Source organism: Bos indicus x Bos taurus, chromosome 6, assembly GCF_003369695.1.
Source record: "Bos indicus x Bos taurus breed Angus x Brahman F1 hybrid chromosome 6, Bos_hybrid_MaternalHap_v2.0, whole genome shotgun sequence".
In the NCBI taxonomy this organism is placed as follows: Eukaryota; Metazoa; Chordata; class Mammalia; order Artiodactyla; family Bovidae; genus Bos; species Bos indicus x Bos taurus.
The window spans coordinates 88096797-88118702 of NC_040081.1; the positions used below are offsets into that span (position 1 = coordinate 88096797).

The window sequence follows — 21906 nt, forward strand, 5'->3', positions numbered from 1 at the left end:
TGTTTAAAATGTGATGGAGGCACAAAATGGGCTCCAAGGGCACCAAATAGCTACCTGGTAGCTATTGTTTTTGTGTCCTTTTAGTGGCCATAACTAAGAGAAGAAATAGATTTCTTCTTTTATATCATGTACTGAAAATATTTCCTTATTTAGGATCATGATCTTAGTATAGGTTCCCAGAATTTGAGTGACTGGTTGAAATAACACAAACATCTTTTTTATAAAATTTAAAATGTATGTATTTTTAAATGGAGGATAATTGCTTTATAGAATTTTTTTGGTTTCTGTCAAACATCAACATGAAAAACACAAACATCTTTAAGGCTATTAATTCTTATAATAAACTTGATCAGAAACTTTTATTTTGTGGGTACTTGCTTTGCTATATGTTTACTGGAATAACATCTTATTTTTCCCCTAATTTTATCAAGTATATAAAATTATTTATTGCAAATTCAACTCCTTTTGATTACCAGAGAAATTCAGCATCTTTTTAGTTATGCTTCCTCTTTGGTGAATTATTTATTCTTGTCCTTTCTCTTTTAGCGTTTGCAATAGTTCAAGATTTTTTTTTTTTTTGGTTGTCTGTTTGACTAGGTATTGTGCATACTTAACCTGTGGACTTCTTTTTCTAACTCAATAGATTTTTCCAGTGAAACACTGAGAGAATTTTTTTCCTGGTTAATAATTAGCAAAAAATTCTGCAGAGTGATCAAATAAAAATCAAATATGAGGTATATGAGAAATAGGTTAAGCAAGTTACTTTTTTACTAATAGTGTCAAAGAATAATATAAAAACTTGATTTTCCTCATTCATGTTACTTTTCTTTTGTGAATGTGATTTCTTAAAAAAATGAAACAGTTAAAACTTACAGGTTTTGTTATTTTCTTTTTCTTTTTGACTGAATCCCTAACCTTGCCCACACAGCCTCAAGATGTAGGTAAGAAATTTCCTTGTCTATCCTCTAAGGAATGACTAAATTGGGCTAATTTCTAATTTTTAACTTCGGTTTCTTTCAGTTTAAATTTTCACTTGCTTTTTTTCTCCCTCTCCCTAGTTTACATATACTGATCAGATACCCTGATCTAACCTTTCCAGATATTGTATTTTGGATCATATTACTCTATCTACTGACAGAGACAATTATCACACCCAGCAATCAGTCACCAGCATAATGGTAATATAAGAAGTGTTGCTGGGAGATATAATTTGGATTTGAAACTATTAATGTTTCTTGCAAATATGTGTAGTGTATGGAAACAGTGGAACATTAGACATGAGTTGAGATTTTACTGGAACTTTGGTCGTTCGTTGTATTTCCTAATTATGTGGTAAACACCTTAAGAGTATGCAGACCCTGCTTCTTCCAACTGTACACACTTGGCAAATTTTTAAATCCCTGCAAGCCTGTACATTTCCTCAAGCCTAGCCGAAGCAGCGTCAGCCTGGAGGAAAGTGTGACTTTTATATTTCTTCTACTCAAAGAGGGAACATTTTGAACTTCACCTGTACGGAGGTGTTTTTTTGTAATCCTTCTGGCCTGAAAGGACCATCTTTTTGCAGTTCACCAAGGTGCTGTAAGTGTTACCATGCCCTGAAGTTGTGGATGATGTCTTAATTTGGTATCCCCTACAGTGCCTGCTGGGGCTTCCCTTGTAGCTTAGTTGGTAAATAATCTGCCTGCAAAGCAGGAGACCTGGGTTCGATTCCTAGGTCAGGAAGATCCCCTGGAGAAGGAAATGGCAATCCACTTCTGTATTCTTGCCTGGAGAATCCCCATGGACAGAGGAGCCTGACAGGCTACAGTCCTTGATGTCACAAGAGTTGGACACGACTTAGCAACAAAACCACCACCACTACCACAGTGCCTGCTAGTGAGCCCAGTCACAGGGCTTAAAGAAGGATAGTCATTTTTGAATTTTCCTTCTCCTTTGCCCCTTATAAACATGCTTTAAAAAAAGTTCTGTTGATTTTTGACTCCTATATTTTTGCATTCACATTTTCCTTTGCACTTTTGTTACTCCTACCAAAATTCACGTCCTGCTGATTTCTCAACAGGACAGTTGCAAAAGTCTCCTAATGAGCGTCTTGATTTCCCCCTTTCCATCCATTCATTCTTACGTCTATTTGACAAATAGTTCTTGTTACTTTCTTTTTGTTGTTGTTGTTGTTGTTTTATTTTTTAATTTAATTTTATTTTTAAACTTTACAATATTGTATTAGTTTTGCCAAATATTGAAATGAATCCACCACAGGTATACATGTGTTCCCCATCCTGAACCCTCCTCCCTCCTCCCTCCCCATACCGTCCTTCTGGGTCGTTCCAGTGCACCAGCCCCAAGCATCCAGTATCGTGTATCGAACCTGGACTGGCGACTCATTTCATACATGATATTATACATGTTTCAATGCCATTCTCCCAAATCTTCCCACCCTCTCCCTCTCCCACAGAGTCCATAAGACTGTTCTATACATCAGTGTCTCTTTTGCTGTCTCATACACAGGGTTATTGTTACCATCTTTCTAAATTCCATATATATGCGTTAGTATACTGTATTGGTGTTTTTCTTTCTGGCTTACTTCGCTCTGTATAATAGGCTCCAGTTCTATTTGTTAGGTACTGTGGGAGATCCCAGAACATCAGACATACCATTACCTGGCTGGTATTTCTTAGTTTGGAGAAATGATGATATTACGATTCTATATAAACATTTTCAGTGGCTCCTCATGGTTCCTAGTTGAGGCCCAAACTCCTCAGCTTTATATGAAAGGCACACATAACCTGGATCCAGGTTCTTTCTATCTGTGGTTCCATTACTTTTCTTTATGACTCACTTTCTCATCAAAGTGGAAGATTAATTGATTAATTAATGTTCCCCAAACATCCCAGGATTCCTTACCTTTGCGCTTTACTCACATCATTCTCTCCACACAGAAAGATGAGCTTCCTTACTTCTCAGCTAGCTGAAACCTTGGACATTTTTTAGGCTCAACTTATATACCCCTCCTCCTATAATTCTTTTCTGGTTCTTCACCCAGAGACCATAGGCATTCCTGTTACATGTTGTTGTTGCTCAGTTGTTCAGTCATGTCTGACTCTTCGCGACCCCATGGACTGCAGCACGCCAGGCTTTCCTGTCCTTCACCATCTGCTGAAGCTTGCTCAAACTCATGCCCACTAAGTCAATGATGCCATCCAACCATCTGGTCCCTTGTCATCCCCTTTGCCTCCTGCCTTCAATCTTTCCCAGCATCAGGGTCTTTTCTAATGAGTTGGCTCTTCGTATCGAGTGGTCAAAGTCTTGGAGCTTCAGCTTCACCATCAGTCCTTCCAATGAATATTCAGGATTGATTTCCTTTAGGATTGACTGGTTTAATCTCCTTGCAATCCAAGGGACTCATAAAAGTCTTCTTCAATACCACAGTTAAGGAGCATCAATTCTCTGATGCTCAGCCTTCTTTATGGTCCAACTCTCACATCCATCCATGACTCCTGGAAAACCCACAGCTTTGACTATATGGACCTTTGTCAACAAAGTAATGTCTATGCTTTTTAATATGCTATCTAGTACCCACTTTACTGTAGAATATTATATACATTCTACATTGGATTACAGTCATGTTCATGAGTCACCTGCACTATGAGAGTATTTAGGAACCCAAGGTCCAGGGGAGATGTTTTAGTTATCATTGATTGCCTCATAGTAACCAGTGCAATACTTTGAAAAAGTAAAGACTCCATAAAAATAGCCTGTATGAACAAATACAAATGTGTTCTGATAAGTATATGCTTATTGGAAAGGAACCAGTGGTGTTAGACTAGTTCAGAGATCACCTAAATATCTGTGTCATAATTTTGGCTAGTATCATAATTTTGGAGAAGGCGATGGCACCCCACTCCAGTACTCTTGCCTGGAAAATCCCATGGACAGAGGAGCCTGGTAGGCTGCAGTCCATGGGGTCGCGAAGAGTCGGACATGACTGAGCAACTTCACTTTCACTTTTCACTTTCATGCATTGGAGAAGGAAATGGCAACCCACTCCAGTGTTCTTGCGTGGAGAATCCCAGGGACGGGGGAACCTGGTGGGCTGCCGTCTATGGGGTCGCACAGAGTCGGACATGACTGAAGTGACTTAGCAGCAGCAGAAGCATCATAATTTACACTACCATCAGCATGCCTGGCATCTCTTGCTGGGCACAACTGTAGCATTATATCACTTAACAATGAAACTTCATACTACTTTTCTAGTCATACCTGTTATCTAGCATGGAAATGGTGCTTGTGTTTGATGGTTGTGGCTGGGGAGCCATCAATAGTAAATATAAAGTCTGGTGAGTTTGAGATTAATTCAAGCCAATTCAATTTAATGAATATTTTTAAGCACATAATCAACTGTGATTAAGATGTAATATTTGGCTCATATGATGTCTCTTCTTCATATTAAATATGCTATTTTTTTCTATATCATTTTTTATTTTATACTTTTAAAATGTATTACATATAGTAATTTATTGGTAAAATATTAAAATACCAGGATATATAATAACTTAAATATCTTTGCTTTCAGATGATGTCAGAATCACCCAGAAATTTATAGATGATAACATTGGATATATGTGAGTTCCTCTAAACTTGTTTTGATGATGATGGTGCTTATATAAGCATATCTGATATATTCTAGAATTATTAATGCTAATATATTAATTAAATATATGCCATTAAAAAGTGAATACAGTATTAAAGAAAAATTCAGATGAGGCAATTGAATTGTCAAGAAGTTATAAAACTTAGAGACTTCACATTTTGATAATTTTCTAAGGTTAGTCAGCAAGTGGGTGTTCCTATGAGATTTTGGTTGGACATAACTGGAAATTCTGCAGGTCACCATTGTGTACTCTGTGTGGACTATTGCAGCACCATCATTGCATTTGCTCAATATATTCAGGAGGCATCCTTTGAAGAAGTAGAAATGTTGGTTAAAGCCATGACAGAATACAGAGATAAATGCTTGGCTGACAGGACATTCCCAGAATGTTCAAAATTAGCTGTAAGTACATTGTTTGCATTTCTTAAACAAACGAGCTTATTTGTCAACACTGAGAGAATTTTTGGCTTGAAAATATAGAGGGATGCTCTATGCTCTTGTTGTTACTTTGCCTGACTTCAGTATTTAGGATAAGGCCCTTTCTTAGGAGAGATGCAATTCTGTGTACTGATGCACAGGAGGGCTTGACTATGAGCTTGCAGTCCATGCCATAAGTATTCAGGCAGGAAGACTAAACCAATAGCTTGGCAAAGTGCACAGAAGTAAAGTTACTTTCTTTACCTGCCTCTCAATATGTACTCTACTGTCACACCCCCTTTTCTTGGCATCCTCCCAATAGAGTAACCACCTGCATCTCTAGAAAGCTATTACTAAACATTACCGCTAAATACTTAACCAACCCTTTACACTCTGACCCTGTTACCTAGAGAGGGGGAAAAAAAAAAAAAAGCCACTATGTAAAGGAGGTGTAGGCAGAAGAGAGATAGGAAGAGGTTAAGGGGACTCAGGATAGGATAGAGTTTCCCAAAGCGTAGGATGGTTGTCAAGGCTGTGGGTAGAGATGCTCTGCTGGTAATATTGGGAACATCCTGGAATCTCTTTCTCAAAGAGTGACACTCAGCACTCATTGTTTCCACTGTGTCATCTCAGAAGCCTGAAAAATGTTGCAATGAATAAAATGTGTCTTTTCCTTTTCTGTTGTCCAGAATGAGGTTTTACTGGAAAATATATGTGCCATGGAGGGACTGCCACAAAAATATAACTTTTCACACTGCTGCCATAAGGTCGACTTTGAAAGAAGACTCTGTTTCTTCCATAATAAGAAAGCTGATATAGGACTTTTGCCTCCTCTCCCTACTCTGGATCCTGAGGAGAAATGCCAGACTTACAAAAATAACAGGGAATCTTTTTTGAATAAGTAAGTTGAATTTTAGTAGAAAAATCATCTAATTGCAGAATTATTCTTAGACTAAATCCAGTATCTATTCCAAATGAACATAGCTGGGTTTACGGATCAATTAGTTTATTCAACATGCATTTGTGTGTCAGATTCTGTGGTCATTGTTGAGAAGATGAACAAGATATGAAACCTGCTTTCAAGGTCCTTTCAATAATGATGTGCATTTTCTAATGGGATAAGCCCCAGAACCCAAGTGTGTGCATGGTACAAAAGCAGTACTGCAGGAAATATATGGTCTTTCAAAAGGGAAGGTGCAGCTTTTACCAAAGATAAATATTCAGTCAATGGATGTTTAGCAGTGCAATAGTTTCAGAAGCAGAGACTTTTTCTGGAAAGCTTAAATCACAAAGTTTTCTTTTTACATGTAAGTGATTATGATCTCTGAATCTCAGATGGAGTCTGTATAGGTAGCTGTTCTTTGAGCATGACAAGGAGAGCTGCGGACCATCTGGCGTCATGGGGAAGAAAAGAGAATAGCCAGGGTCTTGCATTCATGATTAGAACTGCAATCATCATTTTTATTTGGGAGTTGGCAACTTCAGTGGTATGACATTTTTGGAGACTCAGTAATGTTGCCTTCCTTTGAAGCCTTCAGTAATGGGAAATCCTTCTTCCTCTCAACTTAACTTTCACAACTTGATCTTGTCTTTTTTAATCTTCTCTTTCCCTTCCCTTGCCTACCATTCCTTCACTTCTTTCCTGTTTTTCCCCCTTCCCTCCTTCCTTCCTTTTGAAGTTATGTTTATGAAGTTTCCAGAAGGAACCCCTTCGTTTTTGCTCCTACACTTCTAACTGTTGCTGCTCGTTTTGAGGAGATGACTAAAACATGCTGTGAAGAACAAGAAAAAGCTAACTGCTTTCAAACAAAGGTGGGCATTCCATTTATTCCATTTAATATTACATATATTCATTCCATTTAACACAGGTAGGTATTACACTTATTAAAAGGACAGGGAGTTACCCGAAATTGTAGATCTTTACTTAAATTATAGCAAAAGAGTTTTTTTTTTTTTACCACTTATCAGCCGTTCTCTTGTCACTTTCACTGTTGTTTCAACCCATTCACCACCTGCTGACTGATCTAAATGTCTTATTACTTGAGACCTTTGAAAAATTGCCCATTTCTAGGGTCTCTCTTCTGATTTTGTCTTCCTTGTAAATTGGAAGGAAACACTAATGAGTAACTAACCAGGGTAAAAATTACATTTTATCTTCTATCTTGGACAAGTCCTAAACCATATAAGTGAATCATCCTGGGAGACACGGACAAGCTTACTGCACTCTGTACTTCCTAGCAAGTGTAATTTAGTCATCAGGAAGACTGGCTCTGCCTTTATAATGTGCCACACATTTATATTTATTTTGATATACACATTTCCTGAGATAAAAAACCCCATAGGTTTTCTATTTCTGAGGAAACATTGGGATTGTTTGGTTGACATGTGGTTAGGAAATAAGAGAACAGTGGGATTTTTCCACTTACTTCAACAGAATTTTCTGTTTATCCCTCAGGCAGAACCTTTCATATACTATTTAAAAGCACTGTCTTCTTATCAAAAAAATGCCTGCAGGGCACTTATGAAATTTGGACGACAAATCTTACAATCTATGTGAGTTTTATAATCTATCTTTTGTTTCTATTTGTACTTTTTTTGGTTTGTGTTCCATTTTTGTTAAATTATTGATGACTTTTTATTTATTCTCTTCTTAGATCCTCAGGGGTTTTGAGGTGGGGGTTAATCTGCTTGGATTGCTCAGAACCAGGACATTAGATCAGGATGAGAGAAGCCCTGAAAGGTGGGGAGACCCCAGAGAGAAAGAAGGCTACTTCTGAGTTAGGTTTTGGTTAGTTGGGAATCTGAATGGGTCTGGGAGTTCCCAATCAGAGTTTTAAAACCTCCCAGTGCTTTAGACATGACTTATCCATCCATCTTTGACTTTAATAACTAGGAAACGATCTTCTAGGGATACATTTTATTTCACATCTTACCTAGCCAAAGAGCAATGGTACTAGTGCAATGTTTTGTGAGAAATTCTGAGATTTCAAATAGATCAGTTAAAAAGGGTGCTGTGATGAATTATCTATGCCTGCCATGGACTCACAAGAAGAGATGGTGGTCCTTAAAAAATATGTTTTGCTATAACAATTGTGGAAGAGGGCATACCTTTCAGGCCTTTTTCTCCCCCTAGTCCTAGAACTAGAACTCAAAATATCAACCTAGGATTTTCAAAATGATCATGTGGGCCAAGTAATGTATAAACAGTTATTTGGAAAAGCGATTGGTGAAAAAACAAGGATACCAATGCTTACTGCAGCTACTTACACTGTATTAGCAGAGAACTTCCTTTTGTCTATTTGCTGTTCAAGTTGTTTTAGTGGTTTATCAATTCTGCTTCCAGAAACATTGCTATACTTAGTCAAAAATTCCCCAAGATTGGATTTAAGCAACTTACCTCCCTTCTAGAAGATGTTTCTTCCAAATATGATGGATGCTGTGAAGGGGACGTTGTGCAGTGCATCCGTGGCAGGGTAAATATTCTATAAAACCAAGCAAAAATGGTGATTTCAGGGGGGATATTTTTTATTCTGAAGTTGCCTTAATGTGTGGCTACACACCACAATATAATCATAATGTTAATAAATTGGGAATAACAGATAGCACTACTATATATAAAACAGATAAATAACAAAGACCTCCTCTTTGGTACAGGGGGCTACATTTAATATCTTGTAATAGCTTCTAAGGGAAATGGAAAAGAATCTGAAAAAATAGTATGTAATCTCTTACATGTATGTTCAGTTATATATATATATATATATATGACTGACACTGACACACATTGTAAAACACCTATACTTCAATAAAAATTAATTGTTAAATAACATGAACCAAATAAAACTTAAAAAGAAGTATTAACAAATGAGACCAAATAAAGCATTGGAGTTCTTAATGAATGAGATTGCTTTTAGATTACTTAGTTGATTCTATTTTATGTGACTAAATGCACATGACATAATCCCCAGGAATTTATAATTTGTGAACATTTATTCAGCCGGACTAAAGTTTTCTTTAATATTGCAAATACTCTTTTAGAGATATTAGAAATTAACAGTAAAGCTCAGAAAACGACTGGTGATCTTTATGTTTTTAAGAGTTGCTTTCTCTGAGTTTCTTCAGGATATTAGGAACGATCTTTTCAAATAAGTGAATATGTTCATTTAAAATAACTCTTATTGTAGTCTTTAAAGTGATTCTCTAAGGACATATACTGGTAAATATAATAGTGACCTAGCTGAAGTTGTTCATGCATACGAAGGTAACACAATTAAAAATAATCCTGATTTCTTAGTTGAAATTAGTTTTTTTTTAGTGATTTTTTAAATTAGTCTTACTGTTTTAAATTCAAAACAAAACATCATGTTCATTAGATAACTTGAATTTTGGAGTATGAAGATATATACATTTTATTTCAAGCAATGGACAATAGATATCCCCAAGAATTATTTTGTCCTTAAATTTATTGCAATGAAAAGCAGTCTCACTCACTGTTTATTTGTGTATTATTTGGTCACTTATATGGATGTTGGTTTTATAATAGTGAATATAATGTACTGAATTAGGATATAATTGAAGAGTTTTCTGTGAAGTTTGGAGCTGAGACTAAGGGATCATATTATATTTTTAATATCCTTTTTTCTGATGGCTTTATGTAGAAATAAGAGCAATTGAATGGTATATTTCATTCAAAACAGAAATGAAATTTCAGACAATAAGTGATGTGTTGCCCTGAATAATGATGGCCTTAGGTGAGATGTATATTTGTCTGCAAAGATGGACTCCCTGGTTCTATGTGGTTTGCTGGAAACATGGTACAGACCTCCATTCCAGTTCTCATCTCAGCCTAGAGCTCCATCTCATTCCTCACCTTCAGTGTTCCCCAGAGGAAGATTCCAGGTAGGGGAACAGCTTGAGCAGAGTCAGAGGGTCTGGAATAGTCCAGTGCTTTGATGAAACTCATTGTAGTTCATGTGAAGCTGGAACAGAGAGTAGGAGAAATATGCAGACTCATTCTGAAGAGTCTGGAGGAAGAAGCAGGGGTTAGACCACCTTTAAGAAAATTCCAGCTAATATGTAATAAATTTATGAGTCTATTTTTCATAATTATATCATCTAAAATCCTACAAAATCAAGCTTGCATTAAAATGAAAGGTCACAGTATTAAATCAATACAAAATTTAATTAGCATCAAATTAGTTGGTGAAACAGTTCTTGATATTATAGATATGGTTGGTTTTGCATTCCATTTATGAAGGAGAATCTAGCCCTGAAGAACTTATGAAAATAAAGTCATTTCTCATTCTTATTTGATACAGAGCAAGGTTATGAGCCATATTTGTTCAAAACAAGATTCCATCTCCAGCAAAATCAAAGACTGCTGTGAAAAGAAAATACCAGAGCGTGGAGAGTGTATCATTTACTCCAATAAAGATGATAGACCAAACGATTTATCTTTAAGAGAAGCAAAATTTATTGAAAGTGACAATGTGTGTGAGAAACGAGATGCTGACCAAGCGAACTTCATGGCTGAGTAACATACCTCTATATTGACATTTATAAGGCAAACAGAAACTTATGACTTGATCTATTTTGGCTAACTTGGGTGGAAGATATAGGAACCATTTAAATCATTGGGTATACCACATAATTTTTGAAAATCACGGTTTTAGATTGTAATCTTTTTACATTATTTTAGAAATTGCAACTGCATATGACAGTGATGGCTAACATTTATTGAGTACTTGATATGTGCCAGACAGTGGGCTAAGTACAGATTATCTATTTTAGTTTTCACAGCAGTCATGTAAAATAAGCATGAGTTCTCCCAGTTTTCAGAAGAGAAAACTGAGGTACAGGGAAGTTAAGTAATTTGTTTAAGATTCACAGTTAAAATATGGCAGACTAAGGATATGATCCAGGAGGTCTGACCTAAGAATTTGCAGGCTTATCTGCCACACTCTCCCCTGCCTTCTCCCCCAACTCCCACCACTGTTTAGCTGACTTGGAAGCAAAAGGACTAGATTTGAATCCTGGTAGAATCACTGGGACAAGTTAACCTGTCTGTATTTTAGGAATTGTATATAAAATTCATATGAGAATATTAAGTCATTCAAAGTTTGTCAGTAATAACTCTGGGTTGACCAAAAAGTTTGTTTGGATTTTTTTTCTGTAAGATGTTATGGAAAATAAATGAACTTTTTGGGCAACTCAATATAATCCAGGGGCTTTACCAAGTTAAACAGGGGTTTTGCCTCCAAAAAGCTTTCATCGATAGAAGTGTGATGTGGAAAGAGACAGCCTCATAAATATATGAGTGCAAGAAACACTCTTTAATTTCTGAAAGCACTAGACCATAGGCAATATGGGGATAGAAGAGGAAGTCCTTGGGAACTCTGAAAAGTCTTGACGGGGAGCAGGTACTTGAAGAAATGCTGATAATCTGGATAGAAGAGGTAGAACACTGATAGAGGTGTGAAATGCATGGTGTGTATGTGGTTGTGCTAGGGTTTCTGCAGTGAGAGAAGAGGGTAGGGAGAGGCACATGGGGTCAGATCATCCAGATAAGCTAAGTAACAAGATGCCACCGAAGGGTTTTCATTGAAGAATAAGGAAGGACAAAATCACTTTTGTCTTTTAGAAACTTCATCTGGAATGAATCCCAGTTTGGGGCTTAGGTGGTTGGTAAGTAGTTTTCAGACTCAATGAGATGGGAAGTATGGGGGAAGGTTTGTGGGAAAGAGAAACTATTTATATTTGACCACATTGATTTCCCAGGTGGCGCTAGTGGTAAAGAACTTGCCTGCCAGTGCAGGAGGTGTACGAGATAAGAGTTCAATCTCTGGGTTGGGTAGAACCCCTGGAGGAGGGCATGGCAACCCACTCCAGTATTCTTGCTTGGGGAATCCTATAGACAGAGGAGCCTGGTGGTCTACAGTCCATTGGGTTGCAAAGAATCGAACACAACTGAAGCAATTTAGCACACACACATTGACTTTGAGGTGCCTGTGAGGTAATGCAGTGGAAATATCATAAGAGGATTTTATATATGAACCTGGAATTCTGGAAGGATGTCTGGATTGAAGATACAGGTTATTGAATACTTAGCCAAATTTTCAGTGCTTCGCATCTGTCAATCAATTTAATTTTCAAAACAAACTCTGTGGTTAGAATACTTTCCTCAATCATCATTTTGCAGGCAAGGAAACTGAAGCACAGAGGTTAAGTAACTTGCTCCAAAGTCACACAACTAATATTTGGTGGAGTGAGGGTTCAAATGCAACCACTGTGGCTCCAGATTCCTGTTCTTATAACCACTGAGCTCTATTGCATCTCATGAATCATGGATGCTCAGTCAAATTAAACTAAATCATTGATGCAGTGCATGTCACTTGTACCTGACATAGACTTGGTAAATGGAAGCACTTTTCATCCTTATCCTCATTTCTCATCATCTCCATCATCATCACCATGACAACTACGATAGGGTAGAAAGCATGGGGAGAAATGATAGAGCAGCGATGAACATGCTGAACCAGAAACAGCTTACGATGCAGTTTTTCTGGATGCCAACATTTGATGCAAGACCTTGGTGGATCTGCCACGCTAGGGGTTTTCTTCCAGGGGTTTTTGTTTACAATATTTTGGTGGTGAGATTTTAGGTGCAATTTTATTTCTGAGGAAAAGTTCATGCCTTTTATGAAATATTAAGGGGAACCCTTGATTCTTTAAATACCACTGCTTTAGAATATGAGACTGTATCTCACAACTGGGACTGAGAAGGTAAATGGAGAAGAGGAGAGATGTCAGAAAAGCCAAGATTAATCAAGAGAAAAAGGCTACAAGACAAAAAGAGATGACAAAATTCCCTTGGACTTGAAAAACTTTTGTGACGTATGACTCTCACAAAACATAGATCATTTTTACTTAATTTGAAAGAATAAAGATGATATTTCTATGAAGAAAATTGTAAATAGCACAGGGTAGTTAAAGAAAACAGCTCTCTTGAGAAAAGAGTTGGCTTGGTTTAAAAAGAATGAAGTAGGTGTCCTCTAGGACCTAGGTTCAAATTTTACAAAGTGAAAGTGTTAATTCCTCAGTCGTGTCTGGCTCTTCCTGACCTATGGACTGTGGCCTGCCAGGCTTCTCTGTCCATGGCTTCAGGAAAGAATACTGGAGTGGGTAGCCATTCCCTTCTCCAGGGGAATCTTCCTGACCCAGGGATTGAACCCAGGGCTACCTGCATTGCAGGCGGACTCTACTGTCTGAGCCACCAGGGAAGCCAATAGCCAGGTGCTTTACTGGGCTGAGGCAGTTTCCTCAGCTGTGAAACACTACTTATCTTGAGGGCTAAGTGAAGTTAAATGAGACAGTGTTTTATAAAGGCTAGGAAGCCAATCTTTGTCTCCTATGCCCAAAGCTTGATCCAATGCCTCGCACCTACTAAGGGCTTAATAAGTGTTAGCCTCTTCCTCTCCCTTTCCCCCTTTGTCCTCTAATCACACCCACCTGTACCCTTATAATGCCTCACTGAGGCCATGGAAACGACTGCCAATGATTTGGACCTGCAGGGGTGATTACTCCCATAACTGACAAGTGACAGGATGAAGTAATGGGCAAAGTCTGCTCCACAATCTTTCCCCAGGTGCACCGGGAGTGAGGAGAAGCCATATTCCCCAAATCTCAAGATGGAGGTTGAATGCATTTTCCAACAGAATTATACTTGATATGTATTTCCTAAAGTATTGGTAGCATGATCTACTATTTCTGATGATTTATGGATAAAATTATTTTAACAATGAATAATAAATACCTCTAACCATTCTATCCCTCCAAGTAAAAAACATTGCTATTTTAAAACATAATATGGAAGAAAATCTTTGTAACATGGTCTCTTTTGTCAAAATGTCCTCTTAAGCCACTCCTCTGCCAGAGAAAGATGAAAGAGGATTTGAAGGCAGACTCAGTAATAAAAGGTCTCCCCAGAGTAAAAGATAGCAGGATTTGAAGTTCTCTTTCTTGAAGTTCTAATGTACAATATATTTTACACATCACAGGTTTCTTTATGAGTACTCAAGGAGACATCCAGAACTGTCCACACCAGAACTGTTAAGAATTGCTAAAGTGTATAAGGATCTCCTGAAAGAGTGTTGTAACATGGAAAACCCTCCTGAGTGTTACCGTCATGCGGTAGGTTCCATCCTAGTAGGCTCAGAGAATTAAACAAAACAGCAAACACTTAAAAACTATCAAATTTTATTATGGTTCAGAGGGTACAAAATGTGATTGATCAATCTGAGTCTATCTAAAATTCAGTGTAAGCTGATCACTGCGAAGACCAACATCATCTGGGTTACACATAATGTTTAGAACTATGAATCCTGTGTGTTGAGGTAAAAAACTCTTCTGATTAAATATTTATATTTTTATTTATGTGCTCTTGTGTTTTCTTGAGCCATCTTGGATTTTTTATGATCATAAAAATAATAAATGATTATTAAAGATGATTAAGAAATTACTAAAAGTTATAAAGGAAAAAGTAAAAACTTTCTGATTTTGTCCTCAATAAATACCTTTAATTAACATTTTTTTCATCTTTTCTATGCATATATGAATATATTTATATGGATGTTTACAACTAAGATTGGGATATTATTTTCCAAAGAAATTTTTGGATTTATTTTTATTTATTGTCATAAAAAACATTTTACATTATTAAACAGACTTCAAAAAATTCACCTTATTTTACATGATGGTATTCCATTGTAATAATATATCTAAATGCTCTCCTCCTATATCTTTGACATTTTGGACATTTATTTAGCTTTTTAAAAATTTTATAAGTGACCCTAAGTATCTCATTTCATTCATCTCTATTAATAGTTATGACTATTTTCTCAAGATAGATTATCAGAAGGAAAATTACTACATCAAAACATATAGATTTTAAAATAAAAAATAATTGATACAAATGACTAAATTGCTACCTAGAAAGTTATTACCCACATATATGTTGAAAATCTTCATTTCACCTCCACCTTCACTAACACTGCACATGAAAATTAACTTTGCTAAATAGTGACTGTGTTTTAAGAATTTAGTTGACTTTTGTAACTTTTTATTTTATATTGGGATATAGTTAATTAAAAATGTGATAGTTTCAGGTGCATAGCATAGTGATTCAATTAAACACTTAAGAATATATTTTATGATGGAGCTAAGATTTTCCTATATGATTTTAGCTACTGTAGTCATAATTTCCTGTGAACAGTTTGTTCACATCTTTTACTGATTTTCTTGTTGAAATTAGTGTGTTTTTAATATCCATTCATGTGCATATGTATGTATTACAGAAATTAATTATTTGGCATTTTTGATTTGCTTCTCATTCAATTGATATGTGTTGCTTTGCTTTGCTTAAAAAATTACCCCCACTTGCCAAAAATGCCAGTTTATACCCATTCAAAATTGAGCAAGAAGTAAGAATACTTGAGTTTCGTCCAGCTTTGCCACTGTCCCTAATGAGGAGGTCTGTTCCTGATCCTTAAATGGAGCATAGTGCTAGAAAATTCTTTTTATTTCATGAAGATACAATTCATCCTTCAGCATCCTTCCACTGGTGTGTAGTTTTCTCCCTGGTGGCCACTTAGCTGGTGTCCAACTTTATGCTATGTGAGAGTTTGTCAAATATTTGAAGACAATTACTGGAGGTTTTAAATTCCAATTCTAAATGATTAAAAAGATGGTATAAAAAAGATATATGTGATTAAAAGATATGTGATTAAAAGTGTTCTGTAGCAACACTTGCCTATTGGGTAATTCTAGGCAAGTCCCTTGACTTCACAGGACCAAATGACTTCTCTGGCCACTTTAAAGGGAAAATTTATATGATCATTGTCAGCATCAGATTTGAATTCCACTTTGTAGACTTTAAAGCTCTATAAAATATACAAGGTAATGATGAAAATTTAAATTTCTGCATTTTGGCAAATTCCATATCTATATATCTATCTATAATTAAAAAGATTCAAATTCTAACATACATATATAGAAAACTACCCTCAACTTGTTGACTAATTTATGATAATGATAGTTTGAAAATACTATGTAAGTATAAAAAAATAAATTAGACAAGTCAACATCAATCTTATTATTAAATTTATGATTAGATAAAATTTTCAAAAGCATGGTTGTTCTTATTTTCAGGAAAATAGATTCAATGAGACAACAGAGAAAAGCCTCAAGATAGTACAACGAGAATGTGAACATTTTCAGAATTTGGGGAAGGATGACTTGAAATACCAGTAAGTTGTTCAAACAAGCAGGTTAACCCTGGTGACCAGGATAAAATAAAGATGGCCACAAAGTGTCAAAAATTTAGCTCAGCCCTTTTGTGATGAATTCATAAATTCTGGGAAAGAATAATATCACAAGAGTTAAGAATTCACATTGAGCTGTCATTTTAAAACTTTATCAGAAATCAGGCTAGAAATGGAAGAAATATAGGATTTTGGACAAATTGATTATCTAATGCTTTAGTTTTTGTTTAGACTTATCTTTTTTACTCTCAACACAGAATTGCTGGATTTTGCCCCATTTCAGGCATAGGGAATGAAATGCAGCAAACTTCAGGTTGTTATATTTTCTCAAGGAAAAGATGCTCTTCCCAAGATTTAAGCCCATCTTATGGAGTTTAAAGAAATAATTTTGGATTTGCTTAACACTTTAATATTTGTTTTTTAAGTACTTTGTGAATATTCATGAATAATATGAAATTTTTTCTGAATTTTTAAAATTAATTACCATGCTAATGTATTATACATTGAAACCAAACATCTTCAAAACAAAACACAGTTTAAAAAATATGTTTTCACTATTTCTGCACTTGGGTTGTTAGCTGGGAACTCAGCCCATGAAAGATCTTTGTTTCTTGCTTCTTTCATCTCAGATTATCTTTTTCCAACATGTATTTATTAAATTTTCCCTTTGAAATGTTTATTCACAATGCAAAGGATTTCAAGTAGGACTTTACATACTAGCTAGCCAAGATACTTGCTGCCAAGATGCTCCTATCATCACAGATGACACACAATGGGCAAATCTGATAGTTTCTGAATTGTCATGAAATTAGAAGGAATTTTCATATGCAGAGATCTATAGGAGGCAGGATGCAGGAAAATGGCGGGTAAAGAGACTGATCTCTACCATTTTATGAGAGAGCTAAGATTCACATTGCCCTTCCATTGGTTGTCCCTAGCCTTGCAGGGTTGGGGTTTCAGGTGGTTTATCAAGGGAAGATGAGCTTCTGCTTTTGTTCAGATCAGACATATGCTCTTTCAGCTACCTCATCAATCTCACGAAGCTAGCCCCCCAGCTCTCCACTGAAGAACTGACCTTTCTTGGCAAGGAAATGGTGATGGCTTTGACCACCTGCTGTACCCTGAGCGAAGAGTTTGCCTGCGTTGATAATTTGGTGAGCCTGGCCCACATACCTGACTGTTCCTAAAAAGAAAAAAAAAAGGATACCTGCATTCATTGATTTATAAGTGATTGTCTGTCTTCCTCTCTCCATTATTTTTAACATTGTTAAGCAAGGAATATCAAGTTTTATTTTTAGCTATCTGTGTCAAAATCCTGAAGAACTAAAGAGAATGTCTTGAATAGTTGGTTGGGGGTCTCCAGATCATCTTTCTTACTTCTTTTTTTTTGACTGCACTGAGGCTTTGTTGCTGCATGTGAGCTTTCTCTACTTGCAGTGAGTGGGGGCCACTCTCCAATTGTGGTGTATGGGCTTCTCATTGTGGTGGCTTATGTTTTTACAGAGCAGGGGTTGTAAAGCATGGGCTTCAGTTGGTATGCATGGGCTTAGTTGCCCTGCAGCATGTGGGATCTTAGTTCCAGGACCAGGGATCAAACCCGTGTCCTGTGCATTGACAAGCAGACTCTTAACTACTGGACCAACAGTCAAGTCCCATTTCTTATTTATACTAGAAGTAATTTGTTAGAGCAAATGACTTGGAATCATAGTATTGTTTCAGGATGACGGAGAAAACTTCATAATTTTAAACAACACTATAAATTCTCCTTGTCCCACCATGTCAGTAAGAGAATTGCTGCTTCCAGTCCAGTTTGGGTTGGGCATATCTCTTTAGGTCTGGGGTGGCCCATATGTGGGGGATCCCAGGAGGGGACTAAATCTAAGGGTCACTGTGTCCTGCTGATGCTTTCGGTTAGCTGTTTGCAGCTCTCAGCTCAAAGTCACAAATTTGTATATACATTAAGCTTAATCTACATGAATTTAAATTACTATGGTTTGAATTTTTGTTATAATGCCATTTAGTACCTCAGGCTCTATTTTTTTTTCTTTTGTGCATAGCGTCATATTATGATTGCAGAAGCTTTTCTGAGTTGACAGTGATATTAGAACAAACTAACAATTCATCTACCATATTTCAAAACTCCATTGCAACTTTCATTGGTACAGGTGGATTTAGTTCTTGGAGAGTTATGTGGAATAAATGAAAATCGAAATATCAACCCTGCTGTGGACCACTGTTGTAAAACAAATTTTGCCTTCAGAAGGTCCTGCTTTGAGAGCTTGGAAGCTGATAAAACATACGTACCTCCATCTACCTCTCAAGGGTTATTTACCTTTCACGCAGACTTGTGTCAGGCTCATAACGAGGAACTCCAGAGGAAAAAAGACAGGTACCAACCTTCTCTTCTGTTCATCATTTTCTTCAGGCTGAAGACACGTCACGTTTTAATGAGAAGTTTTATTGTAGTGGATGTGTGATCTTGATGTTATAATCCTGTTCCTTCTGTCAAACTGTCCAGTCTGTCTAGTTATAAAACTCAGTCTTTTCCTTTGCTAGAGATTTGGAGTGTCCAGACTGTGATTTGGAAACGTGAGTGAGGGAGGCCATAAAAAGGCTCATAGGAGGTTCATAATGAATCAGATTTTCTTGAGAGAATGTCATAGATGCTTGCTCCAAGAATCTCTCTTAATGTTTGAAGATATGAGAGGCCCAGAAAGGATAAGGATTTTGCTTTTGTTTTCTCAGGCAATGCTATAAATGCCAAAGGAGCAGATTTTGGGGAGGAGGTAGGCAGTGTCTGTATCAAGTGAAATGGAAACAGAATTCAGTTACTGAGGAAGAGAGACTGCTTTGAAGTGAATTTTCTAGAAATATCAAAAGTTACATATTCTACAATATTGTGCACAGTGAAGACTTACTATGCTGCTGCTGCTGCTGCTGCTAAGTCACTTCAGTCGTGTCTGACTCTGTGCGACCCCACAGACAGCAGCCCACCAGACTCCCCTGTCCCTGGGATTCTCCAGGCAAGAACACTGGAGTGGGTTGCCATTTCCTTCTCCAATGCATGAAAGTGAAAAGTGAAAATGAAGTTGCTCAGTCGTGTCTGACTCTTTGCGACCCCATGGACTGCAGCCCAGCAGGCTCCTCCACCCATGGGATTTTCCAGGCAAGAGTACTGGAGTGAGACTTACTATATGTTCCCACATTTTATACAGTTTTGTCCATAATTACATAAGCCTCCAAAGAATGTTATCATGGAATCCATCCCATGTGTTTAGCAGAAAGGTTTCAGGACCTCTTTCAAAAGTAGAATATTTTAACTTTTTACATTCACCTAAATGGAGATTTCAAAGATATAATTCTATAACAAGCCTTTTGGAGAAGAGGGGTTCCAGAAAGAAACTGTTAATTGATTCTGTTTGACATCATTGGGTCACAGGTTTCTTGTCAACTTAGTGAAACTGAAGCCTGAACTTGCAGGGGAGGAACTGTGGTCGTTGCTGGCGGATTTCACGAATGTGGTGGAGAAGTGCTGCAAAGCCCAGGAGCCTGAGGCCTGCTTCAAGGAGGAGGTATTTCCAGCTCTTTTCTCTGGAATTCAACTAGTATTCCTGGTCCAAAAAAGAAAATGGAACTCCCCACAGGACCCTGCTTCCTCCTTGCAACGTCTCCCTCCAAGTCCATCCACGTTGTTGCAAATGGCAAAATTTCATCCCTTTTTATGTCTGAGTAATATTCCATTGTGCATACACACCACGTCTTCTTTATCCACTCATCTGTTGATGGACATTTAAGGTTGCGTCCATATTTTGACAATTATAAATAATGCTACTAGGAACATTGGTCTACATGAATCTTTTCATTAAAAATTTTATTTATTTACTTATTTGGTTGCACTGGCTCTTAGCTGTGGCATGTGGGGCCTACTTCCCTGACCAGGGATTGAACCCAGCGCCCCTGAATTGGAATTGCAGAGTTTTAGTCACTGGGCCACCAGGGAAGTCCCTGGGCTGCATGTATCTTTTCAAATTAGTGGGGGTTTTTTGATTTATATGTCTGGGTCATAAGGCAGTTCTATTTTTAGTGTTTAGAAACCCTTGTACACTGTTGGTGGGAATGTAAATTGGTGCAGCCACTGTGGGAAAACAGTATGGAGGTTTCTCAAAAATTTTCTGTATGTTTTTATTTCTATTTTTTCTCTCTCAGAGTCCAAAATTGGCAGCCAAAAGTCAGGCTGCTTGAAAAACATCAAGTAAAACCCACCTAAGGTAATGCCTTCTATCTCAATCAAAGGCTAAATGTATCGTTAACTTCTTTGGTTATTTTTGCTTTTCCCCTCTCATGCTTCACTGTTGATTTCTAGTTCATCACCTAGGCCTTGCACTAACATTTCTGGTTTATCCCCCTGGCCTTGCACTAACAAACCCCAGTACTGGTGCTGTAATGTGTCTCTGGGTGTCAGTCAGTCTTGATGGCTGGGATGGCCCTACTGTGTTTGTGTTAGCACTGCCTTACTGCCCCAACAGTTTTCTGAATATAAAGACATCCACTCTTCTGCCTTCCTGCCACTGCACTCAGATGTCTGGACCAGAAAAGAAAGGCAAAGAATCTATTAATATGAAAGTTCACAGGGGGAGGAGGGGGCTGGGATGGGCAGACAGGCCTCAGTAACTTGTTCTAAGAGCCTTACTGCAGGATTTACATAAAAGAAAAGTGATATGTTTGTAATTTCAAAAAGGTATATAAAGGACCCCTTTTCCCCTGCAGTTTCTGAAAGACTTACTCACAGACTTTAGGAACAAAAGGTTGAATAGATATAGCATGATGTTCAATGTCGGGAAACAGAGACCTCAACACCGCCCCCTGCCTCCCCGCCACCTGGCCAGAGGGCAGGTTTGGATCTGCAAAAGGAAAAACATAGTTACCACTAAGAGTTTTTTTATGGGATATCTAGGCACATATATGGCTTTCTATCATTTCATATTCCTTTGCTGCACAAGATACTGTTTTTTCTTTCCAGGTTTCTGAGAACAGAGAGGAAGATCAACTTACCTATTTCCTAGCTGTCCTGTGGTGAATTTCATTTTCTGAAAAGAACACAGTAAACAGATTCTTCTGTACCTATTGTCTGAGATAATGTTATTGCAGCAAGCAATAAACAACAACATTATAAAGTTATTTCTCAAAGACTAATGTCATGTGTCAACTTGTTAACAAAATGAAACAACCGAGTCATTCATTCCATCAGCATCATTGGTTCACTGGCTAAATGTACTTCTTTTTTTATAAAAATATTTTTAAAATTTTTTCTTTTTAAATTAATTTTTATTGGAGTATAGTTGCTTTACAATGTTGTGTTAATTTGTACTGTACAGCAAAATGAATAAATCTATGACTTTATGGGAGACAGGACTCTGAAATAGCAATTCTGTGGGCAGAATACTCACAGATTCTGTTCTTGCTGCTACTGGGAAGAAAATGGGGTGTTGTGGGCTTGTAGCATGCCTCCACCTCCTCCTCCTC

General features: G+C 37.1%; 1 protein-coding gene across 2 annotated transcripts; it reads left to right on the forward strand.

The window, feature by feature from the left end:
* The first annotated feature begins 812 nt into the window (after window positions 1-812).
* AFM (afamin) lies at window positions 813-21570 on the forward strand. Of its 2 annotated transcripts, none has more exons than XM_027544725.1 (15): window positions 813-941; window positions 4571-4619; window positions 4918-5050; window positions 5755-5966; window positions 6745-6877; window positions 7521-7618; window positions 8409-8538; window positions 10384-10598; window positions 14122-14254; window positions 16271-16368; window positions 17405-17537; window positions 18549-18772; window positions 19823-19955; window positions 20590-20651; window positions 21404-21570. In XM_027544725.1, the coding sequence occupies exons 1-14, from the start codon at window positions 854-856 to the stop codon at window positions 20623-20625; spliced, it is 1815 nt and encodes a 604-aa protein (XP_027400526.1). In that variant the 5' UTR covers window positions 813-853; the 3' UTR covers window positions 20626-20651; window positions 21404-21570. The 2 variants fall into 2 exon arrangements, with proteins under 2 accessions (XP_027400526.1, XP_027400527.1); XM_027544726.1 differs by having other exon boundaries at window positions 852-941; window positions 4884-5050.
* The last annotated feature ends 336 nt before the right edge of the window (window positions 21571-21906 follow it).